General features: G+C 44.5%; 1 protein-coding gene across 4 annotated transcripts in view; it reads left to right on the plus strand.

Annotated features, from left to right (window-relative positions):
• Positions 1-22,181, plus strand: part of LOC124046098 (rho guanine nucleotide exchange factor 25-like) — a 132,756-nt gene extending 110,575 nt beyond the window's left edge. For 3 of the 4 annotated variants that reach the window (XM_046366097.1, XM_046366095.1, XM_046366099.1), the window contains 9 exons: positions 4,089-4,178; positions 11,346-11,438; positions 11,709-11,759; positions 11,970-12,047; positions 12,407-12,598; positions 15,414-15,594; positions 16,169-16,419; positions 17,058-17,207; positions 19,330-22,181. In XM_046366097.1, coding sequence (XP_046222053.1) covers positions 4,089-4,178; positions 11,346-11,438; positions 11,709-11,759; positions 11,970-12,047; positions 12,407-12,598; positions 15,414-15,594; positions 16,169-16,419; positions 17,058-17,207; positions 19,330-19,461 — 1,218 coding nt within the window. In that variant the 3' untranslated portion in view covers positions 19,462-22,181. The remainder of the gene's footprint in view (positions 1-4,088; positions 4,179-11,345; positions 11,439-11,708; positions 11,760-11,969; positions 12,048-12,406; positions 12,599-15,413; positions 15,595-16,168; positions 16,420-17,057; positions 17,208-19,329) is intronic. The other variant, XM_046366096.1, reaches the window with a different exon arrangement.

The following is a 22,181-nucleotide window of genomic DNA, read 5'->3' on the forward strand; positions in this document are numbered from 1 at the left end:
GCTGATCTTGTCCGACTGTACAGTTTGAAAATAACCTGTAGGTTTTCATACAGTTTGAGTGGCCCCCGTGGCAATGTCCATTCAGCACCACAGAGTTAACCTGTAGGTTTTCATACAGTTTGAGTGGCCCCCGTGGCGCTGTCCATTCAGCACCACAGAGTTAACCTGTAGGTTTTCATACAGTTTGAGTGGCCCCCGTGGCGCTGTCCATTCAGCACCACAGAGTTAACCTGTAGGGTTTCATACAGTTTGAGTGGCCCCCGTGGCGCTGTCCATTCAGCACCACAGAGTTAACCTGTAGGTTTTCATACAGTTTGAGTGGCCCCCGTGGCGCTGTCCATTCAACAGTGCTGAATCCTGGCTGCGGCCTCAGATACCTTTGTATTTGTGAGAGGTATCTTGTAATTGTGAGAGGTATTGACATGTTGAAAGCACAGATCTGTCTGTTTAAACAACTAGCACACATCTCAGACACCCATAAGATATTCCTCCAGAGGTCTCTTCACAGTCCCCAAGTCCAGAACACACTATGGGAGGAGCCCAGTACTACATAGAGCCACGACTACATGGCACTCTATTCCACATTAAGTAACTGATGCAAGCAGTTAAAAAACAGAACAGATAAAAATACACCTTATGGAACAGCGGAGACTGTGAAGCAACACAAACATAGGCACAGACACATGCATGTACACAAGGATTTTGTGTTGTAGATGATATGTGGTAGTGGAGTAGGGGCCTGAGGGCACACATTTAGTGTGTTGTGAAATCCGTTATGAATGCATTGTAATGTTTTTAAAATTGTATTGCTGCCTTAATTTTGGCAGCAGCGAATGGGGATCCATAATGAATACAAATATTTATAAAAGACTTTAGTTTGTAGCATACTTCCTCATTTTCAGCATCGCCTATTCTTTAGTGGCTTTAATATCTATTTCATTTCATAAAGCATTGGATTTATCAAGCTAGAATTATGTTTTGATGAGACTATTTGACATTTTGAAATGCATTTTTCAGCCATTTCGATTGATGATATGGTCATTTAATTTGAACCTTATTTACTATATACCGTAGGTGTGTGTAACACTATTTCACACAATGACATTGTGTGTGTTTGTGTTTGACAATTTCGTTTAATAGCCTATGTCACTCTGTTTGTTGGATCTATCTGTTGTATGGTGAACGTGAGATTCATCCAGATTTATTTGGGAGAAAATCTGGCTTTGAGAACAGCTAGTGCCTACCCAGCCAGCGACCTCACCACAACCACGGCACGCCACTGCAGGTCGTAACTCCTCCCAAAAATAGCAAACCCTCATCGCAAAACTCAGCCGATCACCCACAAACCTTAAACAATGCACTACGGCAGCAAGTGAATGCTCAAAACTGAATTCACATCACGTCTCCGTTCAAACCCCTGCTAAGAACAATAAACACTTACCAGCACACTTTCTATGTACCGCCCACTCTCTCTGCAACAAGCTAGATGAGTTTGAATGGTGTCTCAAGGACACTAAATCAGACATAGCAATTGTATCTGAGACAGTTTCCCCTGACATGCTAGACATTACAAACTAGTGAATAGTGGTTAAGGTCAGATCATATCACCTCCCTCGTCTTCCTTTCCAGAATTGCAATATGTGCACTGCATTTCCTACCTGACTCACCACAGGGTGATATCTTCATTGATCACTTAGTGGAGACTATTGGTGCACTACAAGTGAAATACCCTGCCATTGCTTTTTCCATCGGAGGAGATTTCAACAGGCAGGATGTGGGGAGGCTATGTAAAAGTCACAGTTTAAAGCAGATGGTTAATCAACCAACAAGATGAGAAGCAATCCTTGACCTGGTCATCACCAATCTGTCACATTTCTACTGTGTTCCTGCCATCTGGAACCCACTAGCCACAAGGGACCATAATGTCATCACTACCCAACCCAAGGAAAGAAACATCCAGATCACGACACTGAAAAGGAATCGAGGAAGAAAATATATGGAAATGTTTTTAGGACTGTATTTTTATATAGGTGTTTGTAATAATATTATTTGTGTGTTTGCCAATTTTGGTTAATAGCCTATGTGACTCTGATGGTTGGAGACAGCTGTTGCATGGTGAGCTTGAGATTTATCAAGGTTTATTTGAGAGTAAATCTGGCTTTGGGAACAGCTAGTGCCTACCCAGCCACCGACCATCATTGCTCCTACGACAGCCTTGACGTCTGTGGACATAGCTGTCCGCAAGATGTGTTGGTTGATGCAGAAGCAGTCGCGTTTATCATCCAGTTTATTATCATGAACCAGAGTTGTTCAATATTCATGGTCTACTCTCAAAACACTTTCAAAAAACAAAACCATTTGTGCAAAAAAATAAACATGAAACGCCCTCAATAATTACTTACCAATTAAATTAGCAGCAGTAAATTCCAAGGCCGCCATCTCGGTGCCATGGCAACAACGTACCTTATACACACGCATACACACATATCCACGCACAATCCCACCACCGTGTACACACACACATATGCATGCGCAAACACACATGCATTCACACACACACAAACAACCCCCCCCACCCCCTCCTCCCCCATCACACAACAACAAAACAGCGGATTAGCAGTGCACTACCATAGCCTTCCCTCCCCACAGAGTAATGATCTGTACACAACAACACATCCACTGCGGTGGTTATTCATTACATTTACATTACATTTAAGTCATTTAGCAGACGCTCTTATCCAGAGCGACTTACAAATTGGTGCATTCACCTTATGACATCCAGTGGAACAGCCACTTTTCAATAGTGCATCTAAATCTTTTAAGGGGGTGAGAAGGATTACTTTATCCTATCCCTGACCTCAGGTCAGGGATTTTCAGTACCTGGTTGACTGGGAGAGTTATGGCCCGGAGGAGAGGTGCTGGGTCCCCACCAGGGACACCCCGGTCAACCAGGTATGCCCCCAGGTAGGAGAGGGGGGTTACTGTCACACCCTGATCTGTTTCACCTATCTTTGGTATTGTCTCCACCCCCTCCAGGTGTCACCCATCTTCCCCATTAACCCCTGTGTATTTATACCTGTGTTCTGTCTGTTGCCAGTTCGTTTTGTTTTGTAAAGCCTACCAGCGGTTTTCCCCCTGTTCCTGTCTCATGATTGTTCCTGTTTAACCTTTTCTGCCTGCCGTCCAGTACCTTTGCCCCAGCTATCTGGATTATTGTCCTTGACTTGTCTTTTGCCTGTCCCTGTTGGCTTATTAAAATGTTAACTTGACGTTGTCTGCATCTGGGTCTTACCTTAACATGATAACTTTATGGCTTATAATAGGGCATGAAATGAATGAATCCATCACATCCATACATACACACTACTCCATTTAGGTACAGTTACTTCATTCATGACAGGCCCCGGGCCCATAGACATTCTACTCAGGTGCTGGTCTGGTCTCCAGTCCACAGAGCTCCAGATTAGTTGCTAGGTCAAAGGTAGAGCCAAACTGCTTCGCTGTAAACCGCTCTGGTTACATAGATGATAACAGAGCAGCATTGTGGGTAAATTATACATAACCTGCTGCTCCATTACCCCTCTCACACACACGCACCCATGCACACAGCACACAGCACACGTATTACCACTCCTAGTTCTGCTGCTCTCTGCTGTCTGACAATTAGTCACACTAAACTGACTATGGGGAGAGAGCGAGAGAGAGATGGAGAGCGAATGAGAGAGAGAGAAATAAAGAGGGAGAGAGTGTATTTGTTTTCTCTAATGAGGATGATTTCCATTCTGTTTAAGTTTTGTAGCTTCCTTCCTCTCATGGATTGAGTCATGCACCTCCTACAACACAATATGTACAATAGTTTGAATGATAAGTTCCATCTGTTCATAACGGTTGAGGATCGTGTTATGTACAAGCATTTTCCTGACATGATAAGTTGCTACGAGGTGAATGTGTCTGTTTGATTTTCTATTGCAGGAGATGTTTTCAGTAGCCATGTCCTCCTATCTTGAATCTAAAGCAATTATGGATAGTGTTGTATATTTTATGACATGGTAAATTGATACAGGGTGATTTCACTGTTTGTATTGCAGGAGAGGCGTCTCCATATGTATGTGGTGTATTGTCAGAACAAACCCAAGTCAGAGCACATCGTCTCCGAGTACATCGAGACTTACTTTGAGGTGAGTATCTCTTAGCAAACACAGCTCAATCCCTGTTATCCAACTGTGACTCTCGTTTGAACAAAGCAACTACATTTCTGTATGTGATGTGATTGTGGGAATGTCAAGTTTGGTCATGTTGATTGGTGGTTGTAGGAATGTAATATTATGTCACATTGATAGGCTATGCAGTGGTCAAACTACGGCCCGCGGGCCGGATACGGCCCGTCAGCACATTTGGCCCGGCCCTCTGAACAATACCAGAGACGCTATCAAATTGTTTTCCTATTTGGCCTCCAGAAAAAAATCCTAGGCCCGGCCCTGTCAAAGAGAGAACGGAATAATGGCGAAAAGGTTAGGTAAGAGAAAAATTGATTCAGAATGCAGGGTATTTAACCTGCAGTGGACAAACGATTCTTTTTTTTGTTCAATGCAAAGAAAAGGCTGTTTGTCTCATCTGTCAAGAGACGGTGGCAGTATTCAAAGAATACAATCTTCGCCGACACTATGAATCCCCCCGTCACAAAGACAAGTACGATAGCTTGCAAGACAAGACTCCCTAAATTTTATCAGCATATCGATTGCGCAACCAGGGGTGGTAAAACCTTGGATCATTGTTACTCTAACTTCCGCGACGCATATAAGGCCCTGCCCCGCCCCCCTTTCGGAAAAGCTGACCACGACTCCATTTTGCTGATCCCTGCCTACAGGCAGAAATTAAAACAAGAGGCTCCCACGCTGAGGTCTGTCCAACGCTGGTCAGACCAAGCTGACTCTACACTCCAAGACTGCTTCCATCACGTGGACTGGGACATGTTTCGTATTGCGTCAGATGGGAATATTGACGAATACGCTGATTCGGTGTGCGAGTTCATTAGAACGTGCGTCGAAGATGTCGTTCCCATAGCAACGATAAAAACATTCCCTAACCAGAAACCGTGGATTGATGGCAGCATTCGCGTGAAACTGAAAGCGCGAACCACTGCTTTTAATCAGGGCAAGGTGTCTGGCAACATGACTGAATACAAACAGTGCAGCTATTCCCTCCGTAAGGCTATCAAACAAGCTAAGCGTCAGTACAGAGACAAAGTGGAATCTCAATTCAATGGCTCAGACACAAGAGGCATGTGGCAGGGTCTACAGTCAATCACGGACTACAAGATGAAATCCAGCCCAGTCACGGACCAGGATGTCTTGCTCCCAGGCAGACTAAATAACTTTTTTGCCCGCTTTGAGGACAATACAGTGCCACTGACACGGCCTGCAACGGAAACATGCAGTCTCTCCTTCACTGCAGCCGAGGTGAGTAAGACATTTAAACGTGTTAACCCTCGCAAGGCTGCAGCACAGATGGCATCCCCAGCCTCGCCCTCAGAGCATGCGCAGACCAGCTGGCCGGTGTGTTTACGGACATATTCAATCAATCCCTATACCAGTCTGCTGTTCCCACATGCTTCAAGAGGGCCACCATTGTTCCTGTTCCCAAGAAAGCTAAGGTAACTGAGCTAAACGACTACCGCCCCGTAGCACTCACTTCCGTCATCATGAAGTGCTTTGAGAGACTAGTCAAGGACCATATCACCTCCACCCTACCTGACACCCCTAGACCCACTCCAATTTGCTTACCGCCCAAATAGGTCCACAGACGATGCAATCTCAACCACACTGCACACTGCCCTAACCCACCTGGACAAGAGGAATACCTATGTGAGAATGCTGTTCATCGACTACAGCTCGGCATTCAACACCATAGTACCCTCCAAGCTCGTCATCAAGCTCGAGACCCTGGGTCTCGACCCCGCCCTGTGCAACTGGGTACTGGACTTCCTGACGGGCCGCCCCCAGGTGGTGAGGGTAGGCAACAACATCTCCTCCCCGCTGATCCTCAACACGGGGGCCCCACAAGGGTGCGTTCTGAGCCCTCTCCTGTACTCCCTGTTCACCCACGACTGCGTGGCCACGCACGCCCAACTCAATCATCAAGTTTGCGGACGACACAACAGTGGTAGGCTTGATTACCAACAACGACGAGACGGCCTACAGGGAGGAGGTGAGGGCCCTCGGAGTGTGGTGTCAGGAAAATAACCTCACACTCAACGTCAACAAAACTAAGGAGATGATTGTGGACTTCAGGAAACAGCAGAGGGAACACCCCCTATCCACATCGATGGAACAGTAGTGGAGAGGGTAGCTAGTTTTAAGTTCCTCGGCATACACATCACAGACAAACTGAATTGGTCCACTCACACTGACAGCGTCGTGAAGAAGGCGCAGCAGCGCCTATTCAACCTCAGGAGGCTGAAGAAATTCGGCTTGTCACCAAAAGCACTCACAAACTTCTACAGATGCACAATCGAGAGCATCCTGGCGGGCTGTATCACCGCCTGGTACGGCAACTGCTCCGCCCTCAACCGTAAGGCTCTCCAGAGGGTAGTGAGGACTGCACAACGCATCACCGGGGGCAAACTACCTGCCCTCCAGGACACCTACACCACCCGTTGTTACAGGAAGGCCATAAAGATCATCAAGGACATCAACCACCCGAACCACTGCCTGTTCACCCCGCTATCATCCAGAAGGCGAGGTCAGTACAGGTGCATCAAAGCTGGGACCGAGAGACTGAAAAACAGCTTCTATCTCAAGGCCATCAGACTGTTAAACAGCCACCACTAACACTGAGTGGCTGCTGCCAACACACTGTCATTGACACTGACCCAACTCCAGCCATTTTAATAATGGGAATTGATGGGAAATGATGTAAATATATCACTAGCCACTTTAAACAATGCTACCTTATATAATGTTACTTACCCTACATTATTCATCTCATATGCATATGCATATACTGTACTCTACATCATCGACTGCATCCTTATGTAACACATGTATCACTAGCCACTTTAACTATGCCACTTTGTTTACTTTGTCTACACACTCATCTCATATGTATATACTGTACTCGATACCATCTACTGTATGCTGCTCTGTACCATCACTCATTCATATATCCTTATGTACATGTTCCTTATCCCCTTACACTGTGTATAAGACAGTAGTTTTGGAATTGTTAGTTAGATTACTTGTTGGTTATCACTGCATTGTCGGAACTAGAAGCACAAGCATTTCGCTACACTCGCATTTTGATTTGCAAGGCCAAATACGAGCAGACAAACTCTCAAAGCTAAAAAGTGGACTACTATCTCAGCAGAATACATTTGTACGCCAAGCTCAGCTGAACCAGGCATCCGTTCGGGCCGGCTTTCGGGTTGCTAAACTGATAGCAAGAAGCAGTAAGCCTTTCACTGACGGAGAGTTTGTTAAGAAATGTATGGATGCTGTCGCGGAGGAGGTGTGTCCCGAGAAGAAAGATGCATTTAATGCCGTAAGTCTGTAGTACAATCACCAGACGCGTTGAAGAAATCGGGAGTAATGTATATGCCCAGCTGCAACAGAAGACGAAAGAATTTGACTTTTTTCATTAGCACTGGATGAGAGCATGCAAGACACAGCGCAACTGCTCATTTTTATTCGTGAGTTAGCGCAAACTTTGAGATATGCGAGGAGCTGGCAGCCCTCCAAAGTCTCAAAGGGACTATAACGGAGAGGATATTTTTGACAAAGTGTGCCAAACCATGGAGAAGTTGGACCTGGACTGGTCAAAGCTAGCTAGCTTCACGACTGAACCGGAGTTGGAAAAAGAGGTCTCACCGCCCGCTACGAGTCCACTGCCTAATTCATCAGCAAGCACTGTGCTGCAAAGTGTTGACGTGGGATTCTGTAATGAAGGTTGTGGTGTCGTGCATAAACTTCATCAAAGCAAAGGGACTTAAACACAGGCAGTTCCAAGAATTCCTGTCTGAACTGGAGTCTATGCACGGAGATGTGCTGTACTACACTTAGGTCCGATGGCTGAGCCGGGGCAGAGTTTTGAGGCGTCTTTACGAGCTGCTACCCGAAATTAACGCATTTCTTCATTTAAAAGACAAAACGGTCCCAGAGCTGATCGACCCAGAATGGAAATGGCACCTCGCATTTTTAACAGACGTGACAGAAATACTTAACAGCCTTAACTTGCAGCTACAAGGCGAGAGGAAACTCATTTGCGACATGTATTCACACATAAAAGCATTTGAGGTGAAATTAGCGCTGCTTTTGGAACAAGTGAAAAAGCGCAACTCCGTCCATCTTCCTGCTACCCAAAACCTGTCGACAGAGAACCCACCGGTCCCGTTCCCAGCTGAAAAGTGCGTGGAAGCACTGGAAATGCTGAAGGCGGAGTTCGGTGTGCGATTCAGTGAACTACATGTTCATGCAAAAGAAATCCGTCTTTTTCAGAACCCCTTTGTTGCCGACATTGATGAAGCCCAGCCTTCATATCAGTTGGAGTTGGCTGAGTTACAGAACTGTGATGTTCTGAAAGACGCATTCAAGCCCAACAGTCTCATTGACTTCTATGCCGCCCTCCCAAACGACACATATCCAAACATCAAAAAACACGCAATGAAAATGTCCACAGTTTTTGGCAGCACGTATATCTGCGAGAAAACCTCCTGACAGAGCTGGTTTAACTGAGTCAGGTTTGTAGGCCTCCTTGCTCACACACGCTTTTTCAGTTCAGCCCACACATTTTCTATGGGATTGAGGTCAGGGCTTTGTGATGGCCACTCCAATACCTTGACTTTGTTGTTCTTAAGCTATTTTGCCACAATTCTGGAAGTATGCTTGGGGTCATTGACCATTTGGAAGACGCATGCCAAGCTTTAACTTCCTGACAGATGTCTTGAGATGTTGCTTCAATATATCCACATATTTTTCCTTTCTCATGATGCCATCTATTTTGTGAAGTGTACCAGTCCCTCCTGCAGCAAAGCACCCCCACAACATGATGCTGCCACCCCCGTGCTTCACGGTTGGGATGGTATTCTTCAGCTTGCAAGCCTCACCCTTTTTCCTCCAAACATAACAATGGTCATTATGGACACACAGTTCTATTTTTGTTTCATTAGACCAGAGGACATTTCTCTAAAAAGTACAATCTTTGTCCCCATGTGCAGTTGCAAACCGTAGTCTGGCTTTTTAATGGCAGTTTTGGAGCAGTGGCTTCTTCCTTGCTGAGCGGTCTTTCAGGACTCTAAATATTTTGTACCGGTTTCCTCCAGCATCTCTACAAGGTCCTTTGCTGTTGTTCCGGGTTTTATTTTTTGAACTTTTTGCACCGAAGTACGTTGATCTCTATGAGACAGATCACGTCTCCTTCTTGAGCGGTATGATGGCTGAGTGGTCCCATGGTGTTTATACTTGCGTACTATTGTTTGTACAGATGAACGTGGTACCTTCAGGCATTTGGAAATTGCTCCTAAGGATGAACCAGACTTGTGGAGGTCTACAATTTGTTTCTGAGGTCTTGGCTGATTTCCTTTATATTTTCAAATGATGTCAAGCAAAGAGGCACTGAGTTTGAACTTAACCTTGAAATACATCCACGGGTGCACCTCCAATTGGCTTAAATGATGTCAATTAGCCTATCAGAAGCTTCTAAAGCTATGACATTATTTTCTGGAATTTTCCAAGCTGTTTAAAGGCACAGTCAACATAGTGTATGTAAACTTCTGACCCACTGGAAATGTGATACAGTGAATTATAAGTTAAATAATTGGTCTAATCTGTCAACAATTTTTGGAAGAATTACTTGTGTCATGCACAAAGTAGTTGTCCTAGCCAACTTGCCAAAACTATAGTTTGTTAACAAGAAATTTGTGGAGTGGTTGAAAAACAAGTTTTAATGACTCCAACCTAAGTGTATGCAAACTTCTGACTTCAACTGTATGGTTAGGTGAAGGTAATATTATGTCATACTGATGTGTGGTAGTGTTAATGTGTCTGTAGGCCACATGAAGTCATATTGAGGACACAGTATATGGTTGAAGTAATGCCTCTGTGTGTATCCCAAACTTGTGGCTCTATTTTCATGTCTTGGATTGGAACCCGTGCTATGGTCTGAACATAGAAACATAGAGCTCTTTGGTATTGAAAAGAAGAATCATATGCATAAAAGAACCACCTACTGTAAAACATGGTGGTGATGTTATTCTGCCTCCACTCGTCCTGGTCAACGGCATCATGAACATGGACCTTTTAGCTAAATACCTGGTTGCCTTTGCCAGGAGGTTGAAACTTGGCCCCAAGTGGAGCTTTCAACAAGACAATAACCCCCAAAGCACACATCAAAAGACACAAAGAAATGGTCATTTGGGCCACAAAATCAACATTTTGCAATGGTCATCTCAGTCTCTGGGTTTGAGCCCCATTGAAAACCTATGGTTCATAAGCGCAGATGAAGGATATCAAGGATCTGGAAGTATTCTGTATGGAGGAATGATCCAAGATCCCTCCCAATGATCTCGTAAACATAATTGAAGGTATTGGAAACAGGGGTGCCAATACTTTTGACCCATATCTTTTTGAGCAAAAAATGTATTACTTGTACAACTGAAATGTGTCTTCCGCCTTTAACCCCTCTGAATCAGAGAGGTGCTGGGGGCTGCCTTAATCCACATTCCATGGCGCCCGGGGAACAGTGGGTTAACTGCCTCGCTCAGGGGCAGAACAACGGATTTGAACCTTATCAGCTCTGGGATTAGATCCTGCAACCTTTCAGTTACTGGCCCAACTGTCACGACTTCTACCGAAGTCGACTCGTCTCCTTGTTCGGGCGGCGTTCGCTGATCACCGGCTCTCTAGCCATCACCGCTCCATTTCTCATATGTCCATTTGTTTTGTCTTGTTCCGTACACACCTGGTTTTCATTCCATAATCACACTGCATGTATTTAGTCCTCTGTTCACGCGCTATACTTTTGTTTCATGTTCCGTGTTTTTTGGGGCACTTTGATGTCATTTTGTGCCTATTTCTTTACCAGAATAAAAGTGCGCCTGTTAACTCTACTCTGTTCTCCTGCACCTGACTTTGCCTCCCGTACTCAGACGTAACACCAACAGTCTAACCACTAGGCTACCTGCCGGCCCAACCACAAAATCTCCTTGTTTTTTTTACAATTGAACTATCGCTCAGTATTTGTACAATTAATATTATATTGTGTTTTTTGCTCATCTTTATTAAGGGTGCCAATCATTTTGGACCTGAGTGTATATGTTCATGAGAATGACTGTGTGTGTTTGGTCCTATCAGGAGCTGAGGCAACATCTGGGTCACAGGCTACAGCTGAACGACCTGCTGATCAAACCAGTCCAGAGGATCATGAAGTACCAGCTGCTGCTCAAGGTAACACACACAGACACAAGCGCATTCGCACAGACAGACGGGCGAGTAAACCTGCACAACGATAAGGTCGAATTCAATGTGGGAATGCACATAAAAGATGAGTGGCTATTTGAACAAGTCATGAACATCTACCTAGTGCCAACCTTGTGCCTGTTGTACCTCTCTCTGGTATTCAAACTAATAAAACAGCTCCCAGATGTCTTCACCTTACATAGCATTGACTCGTAAACCTTGAATGCTCTTGACTCCATGCTGTGTTTACGTGAACAGGACTTCCTCAAGTATTACACCAAAGCCGGGATGGACACAGAAGAGCTCGAGGTGGGTGTTCGTCTGATACAACTCATGCCATTACACTGTATCTACCATTCATCTACTATATAAACTATCTAGGAATAGGTGATGACGAGAGGCAAGTGTTGTACTCTGTCTCTGTGCTAATAAGGGTTCTTTCTAGTCAAACAACCTGTATTCAGTAGTTGCTTGATTTAAATAACTTTCTCACTCTCTCTCTCTCCTTCACCATCACAGAAAGCGGTAGAGGTGATGTGCTTTGTGCCCAAACGCTGTAACGACATGATGAACGTGGGACGACTGCAGGGCTTCGAGGTAAGGCACTGCACTTAGGTCTCTCTCTTTCAAATACAGCTCTCACGCAAGCAAAATATTGTACTGTAAGCCAGTGTTTCCCAAACCTCTTCTCGAGTAACCCCAGGCCCAGCCAGTCAATGTATTTGATGTATTCCAGAACTGGCACTGTTGACTCAACTAATGAAAAGGCTTAGTGATTAGGTGACCATTTGAATCAGGTCAGCTACTTCTGGAAAACATCAACTAAGTGGACTGGCTGGGGGCTCAAGGAGATGTTTGCAAAATACTGGTGCAAGCCATAAGTAAGCCATGTAATTCAACCCCTATTCTCTTTTCACCCCGTGTCGCTTCCCTCCATCCTTCTCTTTCATCTCCAGGGTAAGATCACGGCGCAGGGGAAGCTGCTCCAGCAAGACACTTTCACAGTGGCGGAACAGGACAGCAGCTTCCTGTCCAGAGCCAAGGAGAGGCGGGTCTTCCTGTTTGAACAGCTGGTCATCTTCAGCGAGCCAATCGACAGGAAGAAAGGATTCTCCCTTCCTGGTTACACCTTCAAGAGCAGCATCAAGGTAGGTCTCTCTTCTTTCCAGATTTTTTTTCCTCCTCTTTTCTCATTTCAGATTAGATTGAATGCGTTACCTGCATAGGCTTTTAACCATAAGGCATCTAAACTAATTTGACTGTTACCTAACTTCTTTCAGTCCCCGATAATGAATTGCATGACTGATGTAAACAAACACGGCGTTTCTCCAAATCTAACATTGTGTACAAGTTCTTGAGTGTTCTTGGAAGCCTTAAAAGCATCTGTGTCTGTTTTATTGGTGAGGTATTAAATGACCCACAATCCAGGATGTCTTCCTCCTTCCACCAGATGGTAGTCAGATGTGATTTGTTCCCGGTGGATGGAACATTACAGGAATGTTCAAATAAAAATGGTGGATGTAACATTACTGGAACATTCCGTTTGAAATGCATGCATTTGTGCTAAAGTATGTTTACTCAGCAAACTCTACTCAAAGTAAGCTGAATTTGGACACGTTTGTTGAGTAAAATTACAAATTCATGTTTGATCAAAACAACTCAAAACAACACAAAACAACACCCAACATTATTGTATTTCCCAGCAGGTTGATTTTCAGAATTGTTTATTTCAATACCTGTGTTTTTGCATGTTTTTGCACTTTGATTAGTTGATTAATCTTATTCTACACAGACATAAATAACATACATTTTTCGAAAGTACCGTAAACCTCAATTAATAGCCTGAGTGTTTATTTGCTTAAAGGCGCAATGGAATTAAAAACAAGTTCTTCCTGTGTTTTATATTTCCACACAATGAGGTTGGAATAATACTGTGAAAATGATAGCAATGATAACAATGCCTGTTTAGTGTAAGAGCTGTTTGAAAAGGCCGCCTGAATTATCTTCCTGTTCGGTGGGATGGAGTGTTGGCCTTCCATGGTGACATCACCATGCGGAATATTTGTTAATAGACCAATAAGATAGTGATTCAAACTCTCTGCTAATAATAGCTCATTTTCAGTATTCCCATCCTCACTCAGACCACTCCAAGACAGTCCTAGCTAAATGCTTGCTTGAGAAATTGCCCTTTTCTAAACTTTTTGTTGTTGTTGACCATTTTAATTGAAAACTATCACAGTAAGGTACTTAATTGTTACCCAGAAATGATTTGATAATGAGATAAAACGGCTGCATTGGACCTTTAAATCACACAAAACAGGTGCTTATCAGAGACAGACTTCTATTTGAGCCAGGCGTCTATTTCCTTAATGCACACAGCTGTTGCTCATTTGCGTAGTTCATTGTTTAATTCCAGCAATCACTTACAGCAGTTGAATCAATTTCTTAATCTTCGGCACTAATGTGTAATCATTTACACACTGTGCCATGTTTCTTGTTTGTCTTGGTATGCCTCTATACATTTAATTTTATTTTAATCATTGCCTTGACAGAATAAGCATTACAGTCTTTGACTGTGCATTTTCGGCAGTTCTTCCTTTTCGCCACTAGAGGGCTATCATATGATTTCTAGGGGTCTGTACTCCAGAAGTTGTTGAATGGTTTTGTGCTTGCCAGTTGGCTAGCAGTTCTCAGCTGTTAGTAGCCAATAGCTAGCAGTTTCTTACTTGCCCCCCAAAATGTATGATTTCCGTCATTTTCTACTCATTACTGAAGTATTTAATGTAACAAATAAAACATTAAACCTCATGGTAACTTCGTAAATAATTCATTTAGACCTGGCATTTATTTGAAACAGGCGTTTATTTGTTGAAATTTGTGCCATTGCCCGGTTATTAAAAAGAGACAGGCGGCTATTTGAGACTCTATATTTAATTTAAGTTTTACGGTAATCTAATCTGTTAGTAGTTTGATTTATTGCACACGTTACTGAGATGGCTGTTCTAGTTTGATTTGGGTTATTTCAATATCAATCTTCCCTGTCCCTACACCGTAGTTATTGTGAATGCAGATTGTGGTCGATTAAAAGTTCCAATTGTTGAATATCCTCACTCTGACTGGATTCAAATAGTCTCTACACATGGCATGCCAGCATAATGTGACTTGCAGGCTTGATGTTGCCTGTAAACCAGGAGTTTCAGACCACTGTGTTAGGGTATAACTAGGCACTCAAAGAAATACCTTATCATATATGTAATGTATTTTCATAAAGAGTTTAATTTTAAAGATAATATATTAGTTTAGAAACCAACTTCAAGGCTACATTAATGAAAAGCATTAAAGTCATGGGTGGTAACTACAATTCACTTGAAAGGCAAGGCACTCTGGGAAGTATGCAAATAAAGTAGAATATATTCAAAGTTGAGTGAACATTCAATTCAACTTGAGAATGTATGTTGGTTCAGCTACACTCTTAGACAAAAAGGTGCTATCCAGAACTAAAAAGGGTTCTTTGGCTGTATCCATAGGAGAACCCTTTGAATAATCCCTTTTGGTTCCAGGTAGAACCCTTTCCACAGAGAATTCTAGATGTAACCCAAGAGCTCTACCTGAAACCAAAAAGTGTTCTACCTGGAACCAAAAAGGGTTCTCCTATTGGGACAGCCGCAGAACCCTTTTGGAACCCTTTTTTCCAAGAGTGTATATGCCCACATTTTTGCAAACTCACAATCTTATTGCAGCTGGTTGCCTTACATTTGTATATTGAATCAACGTCTTCCTCTTTTTATAAAGTGCAGGGTTGCTTTTCCAAAATGTGTAGGTTTCCCAGAAGTGCTGGTTGGTAATTCCCTGCTTATTCCATCCTCATTCTGGGAATCTTACAACCGGCAAATGTGGACATTTTGGGAAAGTTGCAACCCGGAATTATGCAACACTACTGAATACACCTGTGCTTTGTTCCAGGTGAGCTGTCTGGGGGTTGAGGCTCCGGTGGAGGGGGAGGCGGGCCGATTGGTGCTGACCTCACGGGGTGCTGACGGGACTGTGGTGAGATACGTGCTGCAGGCTGCCTCCCCAGAGGTCTGCAGGGCCTGGGTCAATGATGTGGGACAGATCCTGGAGAACCAGAGGAACTTCCTCAACGGTAGGATTGGAGAAATACTGATAGAAAAACACAACAGTTTTACTTTCAGGATTCATATCTAACCCCATGCTGCCAACTTCCACAATGGTAGGACAGGAGACACAGACAGACATCTTCTGCACAGTAAACTACCACTTACTTTTATGTCTGGCCTTTCCCACTGTTCCCGGGCGCTGAAGACGCGGATGTCGACTAAAGCAGCCCCCGCACCTCTCTGATTCAGAGGGGTTGGGTTAAATGCGGAAGACACATTTCGGTTGAATGCATTCAGTTGTACAACTGACTAGGTATCCCTCTTTCCCTTTCAACTTCCTCAACGGTACAATTGGAGACATACTGGTGGCAAAACACAACATCCAGGAATCTTTACTAGTCACACGTTTTACGTTTGGCCTGATGCAATGTGAGCACTGAGCAGTAACGTTGTCCAAAAGCAGTTCAGTACCAAGTCGACTTACACAAACAATAAAACCACAAAGACCAACGCTAATATTTTGACAAACATTGTGTCCCAAAATGAAATGTTGCCTGGTCTAAATAATCTCTCTCTGTCTGGTACCATGAATTCACCCAGCCCTCCAGTCTCCCATCGAGTACCAGCGCAGAGAGGGAACCAACAAGTCTAACAGCCTGGGCCGGAGCATGAGAGCCCCCCTGTCTTCGGCCAGCAGTCCCCTGCGCCCCCACTCCTCAGCCTCCATCGACCGCCAGCGCCTGCCCTGGCTCCGGTCCTACAACACCTCCCTCCCCACCCTCTACCTGCCCAGCCAGGGGGGTCAGGGAACGGGCCTCCAGGGCCCCGCTGAGACACACACTCCACGGGAGGTAAGGCCACACTGTATATACTCATAGACACACACACACACACACACACACACACACACACACACACACACACACACACACACACACACACACACACACACACACACACACACACACACACACACACACACACACACACACACACACACTGCCGGAGGTAAAGGGCCCAGTCACACACACATGCACTTCAGTTCCCTACAGTAGTCAGGGGCCAAACACTGTGCTTCTGTTTGACCACAAACAACGAGACACTGCCATCCCCGTTTAGCTTGCCGGACTGGAATGTGCTCCAGCCAAGCCTGACCGAGTGTACACCCCCCCCCCTCCCGCCTTAGGCTACGTTAGACCACATATCCTCTACAGACTGCATGTCTGGATTAGGAATCTTTCAATTAAATCCAAATCTGAAATAATTTGAGATCTCATGAGAAACTCTTTTCATGCAACAATAAAGAAAAAACAATCATCTGTTGGCTATCAGCTCTCCGTATCTAATGTTTAGTTGTGTGTGTGTGTGTGTGTGTGTGTGTGTGTGTGTGTGTGTGTGTGTGTGTGTGTGTGTGTGTGTGTGTGTGTGTGTGTGTGTGTGTGTGTGTGTGTGTGTGTGTGTGTGTGTGTGTGTGTGTGTGTGTGTGTAGTCTCCTCTGGTCAGTAGGAACTCGCAGACAACAGTCTCGCCATCTCACGTCCAGCTGGCTTTCACTGACCCGTCTGGTCTGTCTCACTACTCTCAGACCCAGACCTCTCTGCAGTGCCAAGCGGGGTCCAGCGGGCTGCGTAGCACACAGGTATACACACGCACAGACACACAGACACACACACACGCACAGACACACACACACGCACAGACACACAGACACACAGCACAGAAATAAACACACGCAAGGACACAAAACGTTTCTTATAAACCTATTCTCCATTATGGGAACGCATGCTGTAATTACATGATTTACATCTCAATCTGCTCTTTAGGTTTATTGTAGGCATGATTTATCACTGGCGTCAACAATATGAATAGGAAAACAAACCAGGGGAATCTGCTGGGGGACTAAATAAGAAATAACGGTTGATTGTATGGCGGAATAAGGATCATTCTTATATGGTCATTTATGTTCATTAAAATATGAAAGGCTTTAGTAAATGGCAAACATTTGTACAATAGAGGGGGAACGTAAAGAAGGAATTTGCGTCATAATAATAGACGGGCTACTACTTCCTCTGTTGGCCAAACAGAAGAGAGAATTATTTTTCAGAATGAATTTTTTTTTTGGAATATTGCAGAGGAGTTTTGTCTGAAACCAGAAATCGTTTCCTGTTGTTGGCCGCTGTTGAGTGTCTTAACCTTGGACCTACCCATTAACTACACAACCCTCTGTTATCACTATGCACTTGTATCAAGTATAGACCATCTCTGCTTGCACTTAGCGAGTGGAGCCGACATACCTATTTGTTCTGACTATAGGCAGTTGTTCTATGTATTCACTCGGGCTGCATGGGGCCTATGGCTACATAAACAGGAAATAGCCTGACCCAGACACGGAAGTCAGAGATGCCGATCAATGGCCTAATTGTTCTTTCTCTCCCTCTCCCTCTCATGGTGGAATTTGCACATTGTGTTGTTGTGACGGATATATTGTAAACAGAAAAACAAACCACATTATGGCTGTCGCTGACATATACTGATCGAGAATATAAACGCAACATGTAAAATGTTGGTCCCATGTTTCATGAGCTGGAATAAAAGATCCCAGATGCACAAAAAGCTTATTTCTCTTAACTTATGTGCACAAGTTTGTTTACATCCTTTTTAGTGAGCATTTCTCCTTTGCCAAGATAATCCATCCACCTGACAGGTGTGGCACTTCAAGAAGCTGATTAAACAGCATGATCATGATACAGGTGCACCTTATTGCTGGGGACAATAAAAGGCCACTCTAAAATGTGCAGTTTTGTCACACAACACAATGCCACAGCTGTCTCAAGTTGAGGGAGCGTGCAATTGGCATGCTGACTGCATGAATGTCCACCAGAGCTGTTGCCAGATCATTTCATGTTAATTTCTCTACCATAAGCCACCTCCAACATTGTTTTAGAGAATTTGTTAGTATGTTCAACTGGCCTCACAACCGCAGACCACGTGGAACCACGCCAGCCCAGGACCTCCACATCCAGCTTCTTCACCTGCGGGATCATCTGAGACCAGTCACCCAGACAGCGAATAAAACTGTGGGTTTGCACAAAATAATTTCTCAACAATCTGTCAGAAACCTTCTCAGGGAAGCGCATCTGCCTTCTCGCCATCCTCACCAGGGTCTTGACCTGACTGCAGTTCGGAGTCGTAACCGACTTCAGTAGGCAAATACTCACCTTCAATGGCCACAGACACACTGGAGAAGTCTGCTCTTCACGGGTGAATCCCAGCTTCAACTGTACCTGTAGATGGCAGACAGCGTGTATGGCGTCGTGTGGGCGAGCGGTTTGCTGATGTTAACGTTGTAAACAGTGCCCCATGGTGGCGGTGGGGTTATGGTGTGCGCCGGCTTAAGCTACGGACAACAGACACAACTGCATTTTTATCGATGGCAATTTGAATGAGATCCTGAGGCTCGTGGACGTGCCATTGCTCCGCCGTCCTCACCGACAATGCAAGGCCCCATGTCGCAAGGACCTTTTTCTTCAGCGTAGTAGCTCATTTGCAAAACATCTTTATTCGTTAACGTTTTGCCCTAAATACCCCCTAAAAAAAAGATATCTACTAACATCTAAGATTTCTCCCCAGAGTTATACACAATGGCTAAAGTGAGGCATGTGCCTCTCTTTGGGAAAAACGGCTATTTAAGCTACATTTCATGAAATCTACCTATGAAGTTGTAAACATATTTGAATCTGTGTCTCCTCCTCTCCCCCCAGCAGAGCGCAGGAGAGGGCTGCAGTACCAGGGGCCTGCCTGGTGAGGCTGTACCTCCTCCTGGATCTGTCTCTGGTCCATTGGCCAGCAAGCGCTCCAGCAACCTGGCCCAGCTCAATGAAGATGACCTATGAACCCTGACCCCTAGGAGGAAGGAGGTTCACGGACCACCACAGCTACAGAGAGAAAGGAAGAGCGCCTCCTCTAGGCTTACCATATGTTGATGCTATCATTAACTTAAGGGTCCTTTTGAAGGTGGATGGGGTGCTTCTGTAAGGAGCAAGGACTGGATGGAGACTGCTCTTCTCTTCTACTGCTTTTTCAGACTGTTACCCGGCGTTTCACCGACAGTCTGAGAGACATAAACCATGGTCCTAACGGAATATACAGTATACGTCTTTCATCTGATTTTTTTCTGAGCGATGTGATTTGAGGTTGAAGACATGCCTCTGCGTGGCACCACTAATGGGTGGCACCCAGCTAGATGTTGCAATGGCTGAGGTTACGAAGGACACTCAATGGACATTAGGTATTATGAGGACTTTGCTTGTTTCATTATGAGGACTTTGCTTGTTTTATTATGACGACTTTGCTTGTTTTATTATGAGGACTTTGCTTGTTTTATTATGAGGACTTTGCTTGTTTGCTTTTCCATTTTGGAGAATTTCTATACAGTATATATTGTGCTGTCTGTCAGGGGGCTGTGGGATTTGTTCAAAGGAAGAAAAAAAATGTCCATTCCTGATTGGGGAGGTCACTGGAGAAGTGTCTGTGTGTGAGTGTGCACGCTGCAGGCATGTGTGTGTGCATATGTGCGCAACATGCGTTTGTGTGTGCATGTGTGGGTGAAATGCGTCTGTGTGTGTGTGTGTGTGTGTGTAAATATGTGCGTAAATTGTGTGTGTGTGTGTGTGTGTGTGTGTGTGTGTGTGTGTGTGTGTGTGCGTGTGTGTGTACAGGATTGGCGGCTTCTCTTCTTGTAAACAAACATGGATCTGAGGAGCTCTACTTTTCATTCGACTTTCTTTCTACTTTTCTCTCACACTGCTGGATTCTTCCGACAACTACTTCTATTCTCAGGCTGTTTAAAAGATGAAGTCATTCCTCCACTGAGCGTATACATTGCGTGACTCTCTGTAGACACTGAGGAGAGAGGACGGGATAACAGCAAATGCATTTGATCTGTATATATATGTGGAACATTGGATTCATCTCTCATGGAACAGAATGGTTCTTACCGCAGAGAGTGTTTCCGGTGGATGAGAACGAGAGAACTCTCCCATGTTCTCTTATTCCGTTTGACCCGAAGTGGTCTCTTGTTTGATCTGGAGATTCCAGACTAAAAAGGAGTGAGGGAGCCGCCTGGAGACACTCTACAGGCATGACGTCACTCTACAGGCATGACGTCACTCTACAGGCATGACGTCACTCTACAGGCATGACGTCACTCTACAGCCATGACGTCACTCTACAGGCATGACGTCACTCTACAGCCATGACGTCACTCTACAGGCATGACGTCACTCTACAGGCATGACGTCACTCCACAGGCATGACGTCACTCTACAGCCATGACGTCACTCTACAGGCATGACGTCACTCCACAGGCATGACGTCACTCTACAGGCATGACGTCACTCTACAGTCACTTCAGACTCAATGGTCTTTCCTTGGATTCCTTCTCTGCTCCCACCCTTTCTCTGTCTCTTTCTCTAAAAGTCAGAGGGAAGTGAGGACATGATTACGTTGGGAGAGAAGAGACGGGGAGCGGATGGGTGGAGAGGACACAAGGAATCGAGGAAAAACTCATTGAGATGTGGCGAGAGTGGTGGCCATGCCATAGCCAGCCTGACGAGAACGCTAGGGGACGGAGACCGGCTGGTATTTCAAACATATGTTTTCTTGACGACAGGAGACATGAAGGGGTGGTATTGAAATGTGGTATGGTGTCACACAGTCCGTCACTGAAGTCCAATGGCGATGTGCCACAGCCTTCTGCTGTATCCAATGATCTCTGCTGGCTCTCGCTACTCCAGCACGTTAGTACACGCCATACACCTGGCTCAGGCTTACATCTCTGGTTCTTAGATAAAGGACAGCAGTTTAGAGACAGTTAACTACTTGGGTTGTTGTATCAGTTGACACTGTGGATATCAAGTGCTTCATCTGCATGCTCTGTGCTCATCAAAGTGAGACTTTTGCCAAAGGCGGGTTATTTTAGTACTTCTTGTACTTCGGTTCATTACTGCTACTCTAATATTGCCAACTGTTGTTTTGTTTTTTTTACACATCAAAAATCAAATACATGTAGTTGTGATTTTTTACTTCAATTACTTCAATGCCCGATCTTTCATCTTCTGAATAGAACAACAACAACAACAACTGTAAAACGAGAAGAGATAGAAGAGATGATTTCAGCTTTTGGTGAATTATTCTCTGTTACCAGTAGAGGTCAGTGTAAGGCTTTCAAATACAGATGGCAGTCATTGGAGGTTAGACAGCAGCATCAACGATCAATGTCTTCAAGTTACAATACCCCCCCCTCAAAAGCTAAATCTGTTTAAAATATCTCAGTTTACAGTGACTGTTTAAATTCAGAACATAAAAAGTTTGGTCCCGAAAACTCCATCTCAACTCCCCAGTGCTCGTGGACTAAGGGGTGGTGTTTGTAAAGTGGACGTCATAGTGACGATTATTGCTCTGGCATTTTGTGCATGTTACTTAAATATGAAGGAATACCCTTACATAAATGAAGATAACTAAAGAAAAAGAGCAGGATAAGGGCTATAATGATGCCATGTTTGACTGAATAGAATCGGTTGTAATTATATCAAATAAAAAGTCTTTGAATTAA

This window comes from Oncorhynchus gorbuscha, linkage group LG10 (assembly GCF_021184085.1).
Source record: "Oncorhynchus gorbuscha isolate QuinsamMale2020 ecotype Even-year linkage group LG10, OgorEven_v1.0, whole genome shotgun sequence".
NCBI lineage: Eukaryota > Metazoa > Chordata > Actinopteri > Salmoniformes > Salmonidae > Oncorhynchus > Oncorhynchus gorbuscha.